This window comes from Martes martes (genome assembly GCF_963455335.1).
Source record: "Martes martes genome assembly, chromosome: 7".
Taxonomy (NCBI): domain Eukaryota; kingdom Metazoa; phylum Chordata; class Mammalia; order Carnivora; family Mustelidae; genus Martes; species Martes martes.
The window spans coordinates 36,710,894-36,725,852 of NC_137894.1; the positions used below are offsets into that span (position 1 = coordinate 36,710,894).

Sequence of the window (14,959 nt, forward strand, 5' to 3'; positions counted from 1 at the left end):
ACTAAAACTTAAAAGTATGGTATCAGCATAAAAACTGACACATAGATCAATGATACAGAATTAGAGAGCCCAGAAGTAAACTGATGCATATATGTCAATTAATTTATGACAAAGGAACCAAAAATATATAATGCGAAAAGGACAGTCTCTTCAATAAATGATACTGGGAGGAAAATATATCCTCATGCAAAAGAATAAAATCGGACTACAACAACAACATACACAAAATTTAACTCAAAATGGATTAAAAACTTAAACATAGGATCTAAAACCATAAAACTCCTAGAAGAAAACATAGGCAGTAAATTTCTTGATAATTGGTCTTTGTGATAATTTTTTGAATTTGACACCAAAAACAAAGGCAAGAAAAGCAAAAACAAAAAGTGAGATTACATCAATCTAAGAGGCTTCTGCATAGCAATGGAAACCATGGATGAAATGAAAAGGTAAGCTACTGAATGAAAGAAAACATTTGCAAATTAAAATATCTGATAAGGGGCTAATATCTAAAATATATAAAGAATTCATGCAACTCAACACCAAAAATACAAACCATACAATTAAAAAATGAACTGAGTATCCAAATAGACATTTTACCAAAGACATACAGGTGGCCAAAAGGTACATGAAAAGATGCTCAACATCCCTAATTACCAGGGAAATGCAAATAAAAACCAAAGTGAAATATTACTGTATACCTGTTAGAATGGTTAGTATCAAAAAGAAAAGAAATAACAGGTGTTAATGAAGATATGGAGAAAAGGGAATCCGTGTACATTGTTAGGGGGAGTGTAAACTGGTGCAACCACTATGGAAAAATCATATGGAGGTTCCTCAAAAAATTAACAATAAAACTACCACATGACCCAGTAACTCTACCTCCAACGAAAACAAAAACACATATTTAAAAAGAAACACGCACTGTCCTAGTTTTCCTGCAGAAATATTTAAATAACCAAGACATGGAAACAATCTAAAAGTGTCTACTGATGGATGAACAAATAAAGAAAATTTGTGTATATATATATATATATATATATACACACACACACAATAGGATATTGTTCAGCACAAAAAAGAATGAAATCTTGTTATTTACAACAACATGGTTGGACCTTGAGGGCATTACACTAAGTGAAATAAAACAGAGAAAGACAAATACAATGTGATCTCACTTATATGTGGAATCTAAAGCAAACAAAAAAAACCCCTAAGCTCAGAGATACCATGATCAAAGTGGTTGCCAATGATGGGATGCTGGGTTGGGTAAAATGGGTAAAAGGAGTCAAAAGGTACAAATTTCCAGTTATAAAACAAATCATGAAGGGAAAAAAAAGGACTGCTGACATTATATTACATTGTTTAATTTTTAAAAAAAGACCTTGCCTTTACTCTCTTGGTTTCTTTAAAAACCTATGTTCTTTTAAAAAGTGACAATTTTTAAAGTAGAATTATAACATGCATTGTTGAGTTATAACAAATACATACACATGAATGGCAAAGCAACCCAAAGATAGGGGGATATAACAGAGTTGTATCAGAGGAAAGTTGCTGTATTTTACTGGAATTGAGTCAGTGTTTACTTGAAGTAGATTCTAATGAGTTAAAAGTACATCTAGCAACCATTAAAAAGTTTTACAACTATATATATATATATATATATATATATTTCTCTCTATATATATATATAGTTATAGAGCTCTAGTTTCAGCTTTGACGGGCAAAACAACTCTTTCAGAAGAGGAATAAATGGAGAAGCCCAGAGTCAAAGGGGGAGTTTAAAAAAATATATCAGACACTAGAGACCTTTAAAGCCTCTGATACCTACAGCCACAGCTAACATTAAACATAGCAGCCCTATTAAAATAAATCAACACCCTAACAGTCTAATAACCTCAGTTTCTACTACCTGATACATGTCTATCTTTCAATCAAAAATTGCAAGACATGCCAAAAGGCAAGAAAAACACAAACATAAAGAGACAATAACCAACAGAACCAGACTCAGATATAACACAAATATAAGAATAATCAGACATGGAATTTAAAATAACTGGTAAGAATTCGAATGGAAAAAGTAGACAATATGCAAAAATGCCAGGTAAGAATATCTTTTTTTTTAAAGGTTTATTTATTCTAGGGGGCAGAGGGGCAGAGGGAGAGAGAGAATCTCCAGCAGACTCACCACTGAGTGCAGAGTCTGACTCCAGGATAACCCACAACTGTGAGATAAGGACCAGAGCCAAAATCGAGAGTCAGATGCCTGAGCCACCCAGGTGTCCCAGGTAGAAGTATCTTAAAGTATTATCTCCCACATGTAGCTATACATCATTCTAATAATGAATTCCCTTAAGAAAATTAAAATTCAGTCTAAAGTTTAATAAATATAGTTTTAAATTTTTTCTTGAAAGTTATAAACTTCTGAAATTATTTAGTTATATTCTATGGAAATGGGAATCTGGTGTTTAGAAAGATAGACATCTGTTACAGCCCAAGCTAAAATGTAGTTCTCTTCTGTGAACTAAAACCATGGTCCCCAAATCCATATGTTGAAATTCTAACCCACAAATGTGACAATATTTGGAGATAAGACCTACAAGGAGGTACTTAAATTTAAATAAGACCATAAGGGTGGGATCCTAATAAAACAGAATTAGTGTCCTTATAAGAACAGACACCAGAGAGCTTTCTCTCTCTCTTCCTCTCTCTCTCTCTCCACTGTGTGAGAATAGAGTGTGTAGGCAGTCACCTGTAAGTCTGGAAGAGAGTCTTCATCAGAAACCAAACTGACCCACACCTAGAGCTTGGCCTTTCGAGCCACCAGAACTATAAGGAAATAAATTTCTGTCATTTAAATCCATGCAATCTGTTGTTTTTTGTTATGATAGCTTGAGCCAACTAAGACACTTCTCTTTTCCTTTTGGCAGATTTTCAAAACAGGTGAAAGGGCCCAAAGAAATCAGTAAGAGCTATAAGGAGAGCCAATGGCTAATTAATTCACAAACCAAAAATAAAACTCACGAATTACTGAAAGGAACTTGTTCAGCTTCCCAACAAATTTGGTTTACTTCATTACATTGATATCCAAACTTACTATAAAAAGCATAAGAATTAGCAAGACAGGAAACAACGTGTGTTGGAGAGGATGTGGAGAAAGGGGAACCCTCTTACACTGTTGGTGGGAATGCAAGTTGATGCAGCCACTTTGGAGAACAGTGTGGAGATTCCTTAAGAAATTAAAAATAGAGCTTCCCTATGATCCTGCAATTGCACTATTGGGTATTTGCCCCAAGGATACAGATGTACTGAAAAGAAGGGCCATCTGTACCCCAATGTTTATAGCAGCAATGGCCACGGTCGCCAAACTGTGGAAAGAACCAAGATGCCCTTCAACAGACGAATGGATAAGGAAGATGTGGTCCCTATACACTATGGACTATTATGCCTCCATCAGGAAGGATGAATACCCAACTTTTGTATCAACATAGACAGGACTGGAAGAGATTATGCTGAGTGAAATAAGTCAAGCAGAGAGAGTCAATTAGCATATAGTTTCACACTCATATGCTTAGAAATTTGTGAGATTCACACAGAAAATCAGTACATTCCTGTTAGAGCAAAAAGAAATTAAAGTAGGAAAAATGGGGTGCCTGGGGACGCAGTCAGTTAAGTATCTGACTCTTGGTTTCAGCTCAGGTCGTGATCTCAGGGTCATGAGATCAGAGTCTGCTTAAGATTCTCTCTCCCTCTCCTCTTGCCCCTCCCTGTTCACATGTGCACACACACATGCACACACGCTCGCTCACGCACTCTCTCTCTCGCAAATAAAGAAATCTTTTTTTTAAAAAAAGTTAGGAAAAATTACCATAAGAAGGTAAGTATTGCCCTCTTTTATAAAAAGTTTCTTTATTATGAAAAAATATGTGTTTATTATTGGGAGAACACAGAATATACAAAAAAATTACTAGTAATTTTATCATCCATTCATTTTCTATTCATTTTTTTAATTATGAAAATAACACTGTAAAGTCTCAGGATGTAAAATCAATATAAAAAATCAGTTGCATTTCTACACTAACAACAAGTTATCAGATAGAGAAATTAAGGAGAAAATCCAATTTACAATAGCATCAAAAAGAATAAAATACTTAGGAACAAATTTAACCAAAGGAATGAAAGATCTGTACACTGAAAACTACAAAACAATTGCTGAAAGAAATGAAAAAGACACAAATAAATGGAAAGATATTACATGTTCATGGATTGGAAGAATTAATATTGTTAAAATATCTGCACTACCTAAAGTGATCTGGAGAGTCAATACAACCCCTATCAAAATTTCAATGGTTTTTTTCACAGAAATAGAAAAAAAAATCCTAAAATTTATATGGAAGCGAAAAAGATTCTGACGAGTTAAAGCAATCTTGAGCAAGAAGAGCAAAGCTGGAGGTATCATACTTTCTGATTTCAAACTATACAAAACTATAATAATCAAAACAGTATGGTATTGCCATAAAAAAACAGATACTCAGATCAATGGAACAGAACAGAGAGCCCAGAAATAAACCTATATGTGTATGATCAATTAATTTTTGACAAAAGTACTAAGAATGTACAGTGATGAAAGGATAGTCTATTCATTTAAAAAAAATGGATAGAAAAAAATCGATATTCAGATACAAAAGAACAAAACTGGATCCCCCACCTTGACCATACAAAAAAATCAACGCAAAATGGATTAAAGAGTTGAATATAAAAACTGAAACCTAAAACTCCTAGAAGAAAACATAGGTGGTAATCTCCTTGACATTGGTTTGGCAATGACTTTTTAGATTTGACACTAAAAGCAAAGGCAACAAAAGCAAAAATAAGGCGAGACTACATCTTCAGAGCTTCTGTACAGCAAAAGAAAACATCAACAATATGAAAAGGTAATGTACTGAATGGGAGAATTATCTGCAAACCATATAACCAATAAGGGGTTAATATGCAAAATATAGAAGAATTCACATAACTCAGCAAGAAAATAAATAAAAACTTTAAAGTGGGCCAAAGACCTGACTAGTCATTTTTCCAAAGAAGATATATAATAGACTAATAGACCAACATATTTAAAGTAAACAAAATCACTATCTCCAAAAGGTGTCTACACTACCATACGATGTTCACTGCAGTATTATTCACAATAGCCAAGATATAGAAATAATCATTTTTTAAAGATTTTATTTATTTATTTGAGAAGGGGGAGGGGACAGAGGTAGAGGGAGAAGCAGAATCCCTGCTGAGCAGGGAGCCTAACATGGTGTTCTATCCCAGGACCCCAAGATCAAGACCTGAGCTGAAATCAGATGCTTAACTGACTGAGCCACCCAGGCACCCCTATAGAAACAATCTTAAGTGTCCACTGGTGGGTGAATAAAGAAAATGTGATATGCAATGTGTGTATACACACATGCACACATTACATGCAGATTTTTTTAAAAATAGGTATCCATTTATTTTCATGTGTAATAGGAAAAAACATAACTAGCACATAAGATTGATGGCAGGATATATTGTTTAGCATAAGACTAAAGTTTGAAGTAAGTAAAATAAAAAAAAAAAATATGTTGAGAAAAGAAAATATAAAAGAAGAAGAGAACAGGAGGTCCTCAGTTACAACAAGAATTGTGGAGGTGGTACACAAATGCCCAGAGTTTGGGACTCCCTCTCCAAGTTTTGAGCCAGAAGCTGGGCTCTGTTCTGAGACCCCTAAGGGCTCTACAAGGGAGACCCTCCTGGTGCTCAGAGCCCAGGACATCACCATAGGAGTGTGTGGTGGATCCAGACCACCCCAGGGAGGAAAGTAGGTTTTGTTTCATTTGTTTATGCTCTACAAGACATCTCAGAAGTTACAAAGCAACAAAAGTTGTTTTCCTTAAAAGAGAAGAAGAATCTTCTAGGTACAGCCTTGAGGAAGCAATAGTCACAGGGTAGCCTGGGTTGGAGGGGCTGAGTGGGACACGGCGGGGTGGGGATAAACAGGGAGGTGGAAGGGACACCCCAGCACTATCCTGGAAGAGTGTGCACAGGTGTGGGGTTTGTGTACATACTCCCAGTCAAGGCTGTAGGAGGAACACTCACAGCCCCTGGACCCTGTTTCCCAGCATACAACCGGCACTTAATGCCGAATCACTGTGGCACTGGGAGGAGTGCCGGAAGGCAGGGAAGAGGGGTGGCTGGTGTCCCTGGTATATCAGCGTATACCAACCTCTTCTCCTGAACATTATGTTCATTATATACATACACATACACATATATTATGTATATACTATATATAACATATGCATAATTTATATGAAATATAGCATGATATCTTTTACACATAGAATTTTTTTAAAAGTTGAACTCATGGAAACAGAACAGATTGGTGGAGGTCAGAAGCTCAGGGGCAGGGGAAATGGGGAGAAGCTATAACAGGGTATAAATTTTTAGCTGTAAGTAAGCACTAAGATCAAATGTAAGGGTAACTATATGAAGTGTTATATGTATTTTTTAATTCCATCACACATTTATTTTTTATTATGTTCAGTTAGCCAGCATATAGTACATCATCAGTTTTTGATGTAGTATTCAACAATTCATTAGTTGCATATAACACTCAGTGCTCATCATAACACGTGCTCTCTATAATACCCATCACCCAATTACCCCATCCCCCTACTCTCCGCCTTTTTGTAACACTCAATTTGTTTCTTGGAGTCCAGAGTCCCTCATGGTTTGTGTCCCTCTCTGATTTCTTCCCATTTAGTTTCCCCTCCCTTCGTGATATATGTATTAATCAACTTATCTATGGGATTCCTTTCACAAAATATATGTATATCAACAGTTCAGATTATACACTTTAAATATATTACATTTTTGTCAATTATACCTCAATAAAACTTAAAAGTAAAATAAAAGCCACCATGGCAGCACTTTAAAGGAAAAACAAACAAAAAAATGTATTTGATCTGTAAAACTTCTCAATAAGAAATATCAGAGATAATAAAGGTAAAAAAAATTCAAAAGGAATAGTGATACAAAGACTGAGTACACTGACAACACAATTAAGTGCCTTATGATGGTAATAACTGTTAATAACAAATAAGATAAAAGAATGAAGATTTCACATATAAAGAAAAGGTCAAAGGAATTAGAACAGGAGATACCAAAACACAGAGCCCTAAGAATAGTTTATAGGGAAAATGTTAAACATGCAAAAGCAAGAAGCAGGATTATGAGAAAGTAAATAGGGTCAATAGTGCTGATGTGCTTTGGAAGGGAAGAAAATGCAGAAAAAGGAGGGGCTGGGGGATATAAAAAATGCTAGGAACATGAATATTACTATTAAAAAATAGAATTAAAAAAGAGCCAAGCAGTTCCTTGTAGTTTTTGTACATTGTACACACTTCCAATAAACAGGGATCCGGTTCGCTGATAAGAACTTTTTAAGACCCTATAGTATAACCTAGACAATTTCAGAAAACAACTCATACCTCATCTGCATGATTACACAAAGTTGTTTCACAGTTTGAGATTCCTGGTTTCAGCTTTATGAAAAGGACAGAAGAAAGCACTTCAAATTTCATTTACCTAGGTTAAAAGTTCAGAGCGCAAGAGTGTAGTAGTACTTCCTCTGAAGAAGAAAACAAAACACAACAAAAACTCAAAAGAAAAGAGGGCAATCTATAAAACAAAATAGTAAAGAAGACAGACAAAGCAAGCAATAGCAGCCAAAACTGTCAGACAAAGAGAGCATGCGCCAGAAGATCATTTTGGCATCAGTATTCCAAACTTTCATTAATCACCTCAAAACCCATACATACCTCCACCTCAATCTCTTTCCCTCTTGCCTCCTTTACCCTGAAAACAAAGGATTCTTTTAACTGTCTGTGTCCTTAAGAATTTTCCTAATCCTGTTATTCCTTATTCCTGCCCTCTAGCGTCCAAAGATAAAATATCCTGCTCTTAGCTAAGACTAATTTTTTTACCTGTTCCAACCTTCCTCCCACCTGTTCCATCATCATCATCAATCCCCTCCTTTGGTTGTATTAACTTCTCCCTCTTCACTAGCTTTCTTCTTCAACATGTGAATATGCTCAGGTTCTTCCATCTTAAAAATACAAAAGCTCTGCTTCCACCCTGCAGCCACTCCATACTCATTAGCCAGAATGAGCTTTTCCAACATACAAACCCAATTAATTTGTCTGTAATTTCTCCATTTACTCCTCAGATACCTATAACTCATTCTCCAATATGCAAAATATAGAAGAACTCATATAACTCAGTAGCAAGAAAATAAATAAAAACTTTTAACTTGTAAAAAACAGAATAGATAAATTTATAAAGACAGAAAGTGGATTAGTGGTTGCCTGGGGCTGGAGTGAGTGGGAGAAATGGGGAGTGATTCTTAACAGGCACAGGGTTTCTTTTGGGGTAATGAAAATGTCCTAAAATTGATTGTGCTGATGGTTGCACTTCTCTAAATATTAGCAACTAATGAATTGTAAGCTTTACATGGGTGAATTATGCGGTATGTGAGTTATATCTCAAAAAATATATTGCTAATTAAAGCTTTAACTTGAGGGGAACCAGAGTGGCTCGGTCAGTTAATTGTCCAACTCTTGATTGCAATTCAGGTCATAATCTCCGGGTAGTGAGACTGAGTCTGGCGTCAGGCTCCACAATCAGCTGGGAGTCAGAGTCCGCTTGGGATTCCTTCCCTCTCCTTCAGCTCCTCTCCCTGCTTGTGTGCTTTTGCTCTCTAAATAAATAAATCAATCTTTTTTAAAAAAAAGTTTTAACTTGGAAGCCTCAACAGTCAAAAAGATATTAATATGTCAGTGTTCAGTGTTCAATCTAGGCTCTTCTTGTTTTAAATAATCATATCCATTTTTCCAAGATTGAAAAAGAAGTAAAACACTTTTACCATAGAAAATTATAATCTTTTTACTCCCTTGGAAATAGAACATTCTCCCTGAGACAAGTCAATCTATTATCTAACCTTTACACTCTCCACTTTCATACAGATTTTTAGGAACACATGTAAGTAATAGATAGCCTCTATAACACAGTAAGTCCTATAACCAAAGTATAAATAAAGAAGTGAGGAAGTACAGTGATTGGAATAAATTATCCATACAGAGTTTACTATTACCTCTTTAATGAGAGGACTTCCCCATCAATCTGCAACCTACCTTCATCATAACATTTAGTGCATATTTTTTATCTTCTCGCCTTGCTGCTGCTTTTGCTTCTGTAGCTTCTTTTGCTCTTTCTTGTGCTTGTAAAATAGATTTCTCCCTTATTCTTTGCATCATCTCTTTGTCAACTAAAACAAGAAATATCACTAAATTAGGATTATGATGAATGTTTAACTTAAGAGAAAACTGGTTAACACCCTGATCCAGGATGCAATTTGGGCGGGGGGCGGGGGAGGACAACTTCACATGGAGAAATGAAAGCATTTCTCAATATTAAACTGGCCAAGAAGCTAACATTAAAAGGTAAGCAGGCAACTACAACAGCAATTATTTACTACAGAGGTAGAGAAGGAGAGAGAAAGAAAATATGAATGAGAGAAAGTGGGAACAAGAGGAAGGGTAAATCAGAGTGAGAGGGGAAACGATGAGGACAGGGAGAGGGACATAAAAGGGAGAGGTATAATGGGAAGAGAGGGGGAGAAGTGGTAAAGAGAGGGGGATGAGACAGGATGGAGGGAAAGAGTACACATTTATCCTTCTCCCTCTCTTTCAGGAAACCAAGGATATTTGCTTATAATCCTAATCACAGTAAATCATCACTATGAGGTCTCCTAGAAGAGAAGATGAGATTTGTTTTGTGTTAGCATAATAAATACTACAATTTCAAAGTAGTGAGTATAAAAGATAAATGTACTTCATAATATAAATGTCTTCGTGATCCTTGTTGATACAGCTGTTGTTTGTCGCCTACATTCATGATGGAAGGGAATGCTAAATTTCAGTTAACAGTTAAAAAAAAAGTCTGGAATTTTAATTTTCAAAGAAATTGCCTTAAAAAGGAAAATGAGATGCAATGTGGGGGGGTTGGGGGAGGTAGGAAAAGAAAAAATGAAAAGATGGGATTGGGAGGGAGACAAACCATAAAAGACTCAATCTCAAAAAACAGACTGAGAGTTGCTGGGGGGAGGGGGGACGGGAGAGGGTGGTGGGGATATGGACATTGGGGAGGGTATGTGCTATGATGAGTGCTGTGAAATGTGTAAACCTAGCGATTCACAGACCTGTACCCCTGGGGATAAAAATACATTATATGTTTATTAAAATTTAAAAAAAAAAGGAAAAGGAAAAAAGAAGCATGGAATTTTTACTAATTCAAGACCTTAACTAGGCCTTAGGACTGGAATTAAGTCTGAAACCTCTCCCAACCCTCCTCCTGTTTAATAACAGAGTAACAGACAACTGGACCAGATTCAAGGATAAAGGTAGCTAAAAGAACCTACTTTCACATTGAAAAATAATGAAAAGTATACCAAGAAAAAACTTCAGAAGAAAATTAACATATTATGTTCTGGAAAATGAGGAAGATTTGGCATATAGACTGGAGTTCCACACACTTCATGTGAAAAACAAAATTGTTAAAGAAATAATTTCACTGAGTTGCTATGTAACTGAGTTTGATTTCTAAAGGAATCTCAAACCTGGTTTTTGAAGTAAAATCAATGCTCATCACTTATTACATAAGCTACTTTTAAGACTGTGTTGATCAATCTAAATCAGAGTTGGCACACTACGACCAAATCTAACCTGCTGCTTGTTTCCTCTAGCACACAAGCGAAGAATGCTTTTTACATTTTTAAATAGTTGAAAAATCAAAATAATACCTTGTGACATATAAAAATTAGATAAAATTCGAATTTCCGTGTCCGTATATATGTATTGTCTATTGGCTGCTTTTGTGCTACCACAGAGGAACTAAGTAATTGTGACTGAGACCAAAATACTATCTGGTCCTTTACAGAAAGAATTTGTTAAACCTTGGTTTAAATGGTGAAAATTTGGAATGGATGACCATATTACCATGAAAGAGAAGACTCAAGCAGGTGTGCATTGAAGGCAGATTTATAAAATAGAGAGGAAGATCATGATTAGGAAATAAAATTCTCTTCCCACTCCTGGAAAAGATAGCTAAGCACGTTAAGAAGAGAATTTGACATAGAAAAAAGTGTCATGTAGGGAAAAGTAACAGGTTTTCTGACAGGATTCTTCTTTCTTTCTCTCTCTCTTTTTTTATTTATTTACTTGTCAGAGAGAGAGAGAGAGAGAGAGCGAGCACACAAGCAGGGGGAGCAGCAGGCAGAAGGAGAAAAAGGTTTCCCGCTGAGGAAGGAGCTCAATGTGGGACTCGATCCTAGAACCCTGAGATCATGACCTGAGCTGAAGGCAGACGCTTAACCGACTGAGCCACGTTGGCATTCCTTGATTCTCCTTTATATCCTAAAAAGTTGGCAGACAAAATATTTCCTGGAGAGAGATAGACACACACACACAAACATTTAAGTCACTGGTTCTCAAGCCTGGTAAGTCATCAGAATCACCTGCAGTCTCACCATTCTCAATCTGCTTATTTTAAAATTAGCCACTATAAAATAGATGATGGTTCTGGTCTTACTTTAAAATTAATATCATCGGGCGCCTGGGTGGCTCAGTTGGTTAAGCGGCTGCCTTCGGCTCGGATCATGATCCCAGCGTCCTGGGATCGAGTCCCACATCGGGCTCCTTGCTCAGCAGGGAGCCTGCTTCTCCCTCTGCCTGCCACTCTGTCTACCTTTGCTCGCTCGCTCGCTCTCCCTCTCTCTCTCTCTGACAAATAAATAAATAAAATATATTAAAAAATTAATATCATCAACAAGAACTGAAATAAATTAAAGTGTTTATATTTGATCTTAGGTAAGAAGTCAGAACACCCTGGGTGTGTTTCACGACAGAGTCCCAGGCCCCATCTCAGAATTACTGAATCACAAAGGAAGGAATGAGTAGGACAGCAAGAATGTGGTTTTTAAAAACTCTTCAGTTAGTCTGGAACCCACTAAAGAGCTAAGGTAACCCGGCTATGGTAATCTACCTTAGCCAGTATTTTCTGAGCTGAATACTAGACTTTAGAGAAAAATTCTACCTGGTCTTGGGGATTACAAAATTAAATTCCACTGCAAGGTATCAAGAAAGAATTATTATAAAGGACTGCAGGGTGCCTAGCTGGCTCAGTTGGAAGAGTATGTGACTCTTATCTTAGGGTCATGAATTCAAGCCTCAAGTCAAGTGTAGAAACTACTAAAAAATAAATTTTAAAAAAGAAAAAGAAAGCCTGCAATCTCCCCATTGTCAGTAGTTCCTACTCAAGACTTAAAGCCAGGGGCCTAAGAGAAATTTCAGGCAGTAGATATAAAGCCCTAGAATACATGACGACTAGAACAGGGAGGAAGAAAATAAGGGCAAAGCAGCAGAGGGCAATTACTTACCCAAAAAGTCAGTTGTGGCAGAAGAATAGAGTACTCATTAAGAGTACAGAGAACAGAGGATCTCGGCTTTGCACATTATAATCCCTGGAAAGATTTTCCCACTCACAGAAATGGATTTGATTGGTCTAGGGTGAGTTTCAGATATCCGTATTATTTTAAAGTTTTGTAGGTGATTCAAATATGTAGCCAGGGTTAAGAACCACAGCTCTAGAGTCTTTGCTAAAGCTCCAGTTCCAGTCTGCCACTTACTCGTTGTGTGACCTGTGCCAATTATTCAACACTTCTGTGTCTCAGTAGCTTCACCTTAAAAAAAAAAAAAAATCGGGGTGGGAGGGAGGTAACCTAAGTAATAGGTTGTTCTAAGGATTACCAGGTGTATTAATGTCTAATACAAAATAAGTGCTCAATAAAGATCATACCAAGAGGTCTTATCCTCTGAGGATACAAGCTCACATTTGTTTGATAGCTATTATAAATGTGCTCTAACTTTTGAATTATTCAATCTTTAAGTTATTTAAGCAGCAGCTAAAGCACTATGTCATTTAAATCATGCTCACGTTCCTATTTTTTCTTCTAGAAGAGAAACAGTTGTTCTGAAAAAAAGAATTTTAAGGTATAAAATATAAAAAGCACAACCAGATGAACATCTTTTAATAAAAAACTTACCGCCTGACACAGAAAGGGTTTCCCACATGGCCACTTCTTTTTTATATAACGTGAATACAATAGTGTCATTCCCAATCTTGGCTTTGCTGTTTTCATCATCTATGGGTGCATAGAGAAACACTTCAAATAAAAATGGATAAAAGTTGACCTATTCAGAAGGGAGTAAACAGAGGTTAATTTAGTTAAACAAAATAAAGACACAGCCGTTAAGAAACAAGTGATAGAGGTCCAGGTCCCTTTTCTTAAATTCCTGCTATAAATTTATCCGATTAACAAGGCATATGAAGAAACCCTGGATAAAAATAATCCCTAGTTTGATGACATCTTTCAGAGATGAGGTATTATCTCATGAGATTCTACTTTAAAAAAAAAAAAAGGAATTTTAGGACGCTTATTTGCAAGAACGCGCCTGTGGCTTATACAGAGCCGCGCTCTCAGAAGCTTGGGACCACACCCCCGGGGCCCCGGCAGGCACAACTCGAGTTCCTACCTTCAGATAGTTTTCTGTGCAGAACACGTCTGCGTCTCTGACGCAGACGCCCCGGAGAGGCACAGAGATAAACACCGCTGTCTTTGTCTGCTGCCAGTTGTAATCGCTCACCTGCAGCGGCATCCCGGGAGGTGGCTGGACTGGAGGATGCGAATGGTTAGGACTAGCGCCGCTTGGTTGCTACGGCAACCGGGGTTACCACGCACCAGCCCTTCCGGGTCAGGCAGGCCAAGGTGCCCGGCTCCCAGCGTGCCCCGGGCGCGCCTCTGAGACCGCCTGACAAACTCACCTCGTGACTGCCCGGGCTTCTTGGCGCGGGGCGGTAAGAGTACTTCTGTGGCTATAATCCGTTCCCTGGAGCCTGAATGAATCATCGAATAAATAGGTCTTACTTTAAGAAAAGAGCTTTGCTCCTGAGGATGCAAAAAAAGAACAACAAAAAAGAGTTATGGTGGAGCGTGACCTGACCTGTGAGAAGCAGGTGCACCGCCCCTGCGCCTAGCAGCCGTGGCCTTTTGTTCTGATGGAGGCTGTCAGAACATAATTTGGTGTTCCTGTTTTGGAAATTTCTTGGCTGTACAGAGGTCCTGGCCTGGGAGTTTGGTCTTAACTATTGCAGTGCTCCAAATCCTGTTAACTGTAAGGCCTCCAAAAGATCAAATGTAGGGTTCCCTACATGGTTTAAGACCTAGAAAGAAATGGCCTTGTGACTCAAGTGACAAATGCTTGGCTGCAACTCAGCTGTAGGATAGCCTGGATTTACACGGATACATTTTACAATTGCTTAAGAAGACAGAACCTTAGCTCTGGAGTGACCATGAAGGTGATGTAGTTCATCCTGCATATTTAAGGAATTTGACACCCACACACTTAACCCCACTGCCATTTAGATTAATGGCAGAATAGTGATTAGAATCCTGTTCTCTTAACTCCCATTCCAATAATCCTTACCCAGGCTGCTTTCTCTAGACTCAGTTTATAAGTTACTGAATTTGATGTTTTAAAAAAAGAACAAAACAAGGGGTGCCCAGGTGGCTCAGTCCGTTGGGTGGCTGACTCCTATTTTCCAGTAGGGTCCCGATATCAGGGTGGAGAGAGCAGAGAGGCCTGAGCTGTGTGTTTTGGGAAGAGTCTGTGTGAGGTTCCTTGCCTTTCCCTCTGCCTCTCTCCTCTCTCTCTCTCTCTCTCTCTAAAATAAATAAAATCTTGAAAGAAAAGAAAAAAGGACAGAGCGAATTTACACAAAATTTAAGCACCTATGAACTACTTGCCACCTATGGATT

At 37.3% G+C, this 14,959-nt stretch overlaps 1 protein-coding gene across 1 annotated transcript in view; it reads right to left on the reverse strand.

Annotated features, from left to right (window-relative positions):
* Positions 1-13,814, reverse strand: part of DNAAF4 (dynein axonemal assembly factor 4) — a gene marked incomplete at its 3' end in the record, with an annotated part of 57,446 nt that extends 43,632 nt beyond the window's left edge. The window contains exons 1-3 of the mRNA XM_080808379.1: positions 13,677-13,814; positions 13,187-13,334; positions 9,219-9,352 (exon numbers count right to left, since the gene is read on the reverse strand). Coding sequence (XP_080664505.1) covers positions 9,219-9,352; positions 13,187-13,334; positions 13,677-13,799 — 405 coding nt within the window. The 5' untranslated portion in view covers positions 13,800-13,814. The remainder of the gene's footprint in view (positions 1-9,218; positions 9,353-13,186; positions 13,335-13,676) is intronic.
* Positions 13,815-14,959: the final 1,145 nt, after the last annotated feature.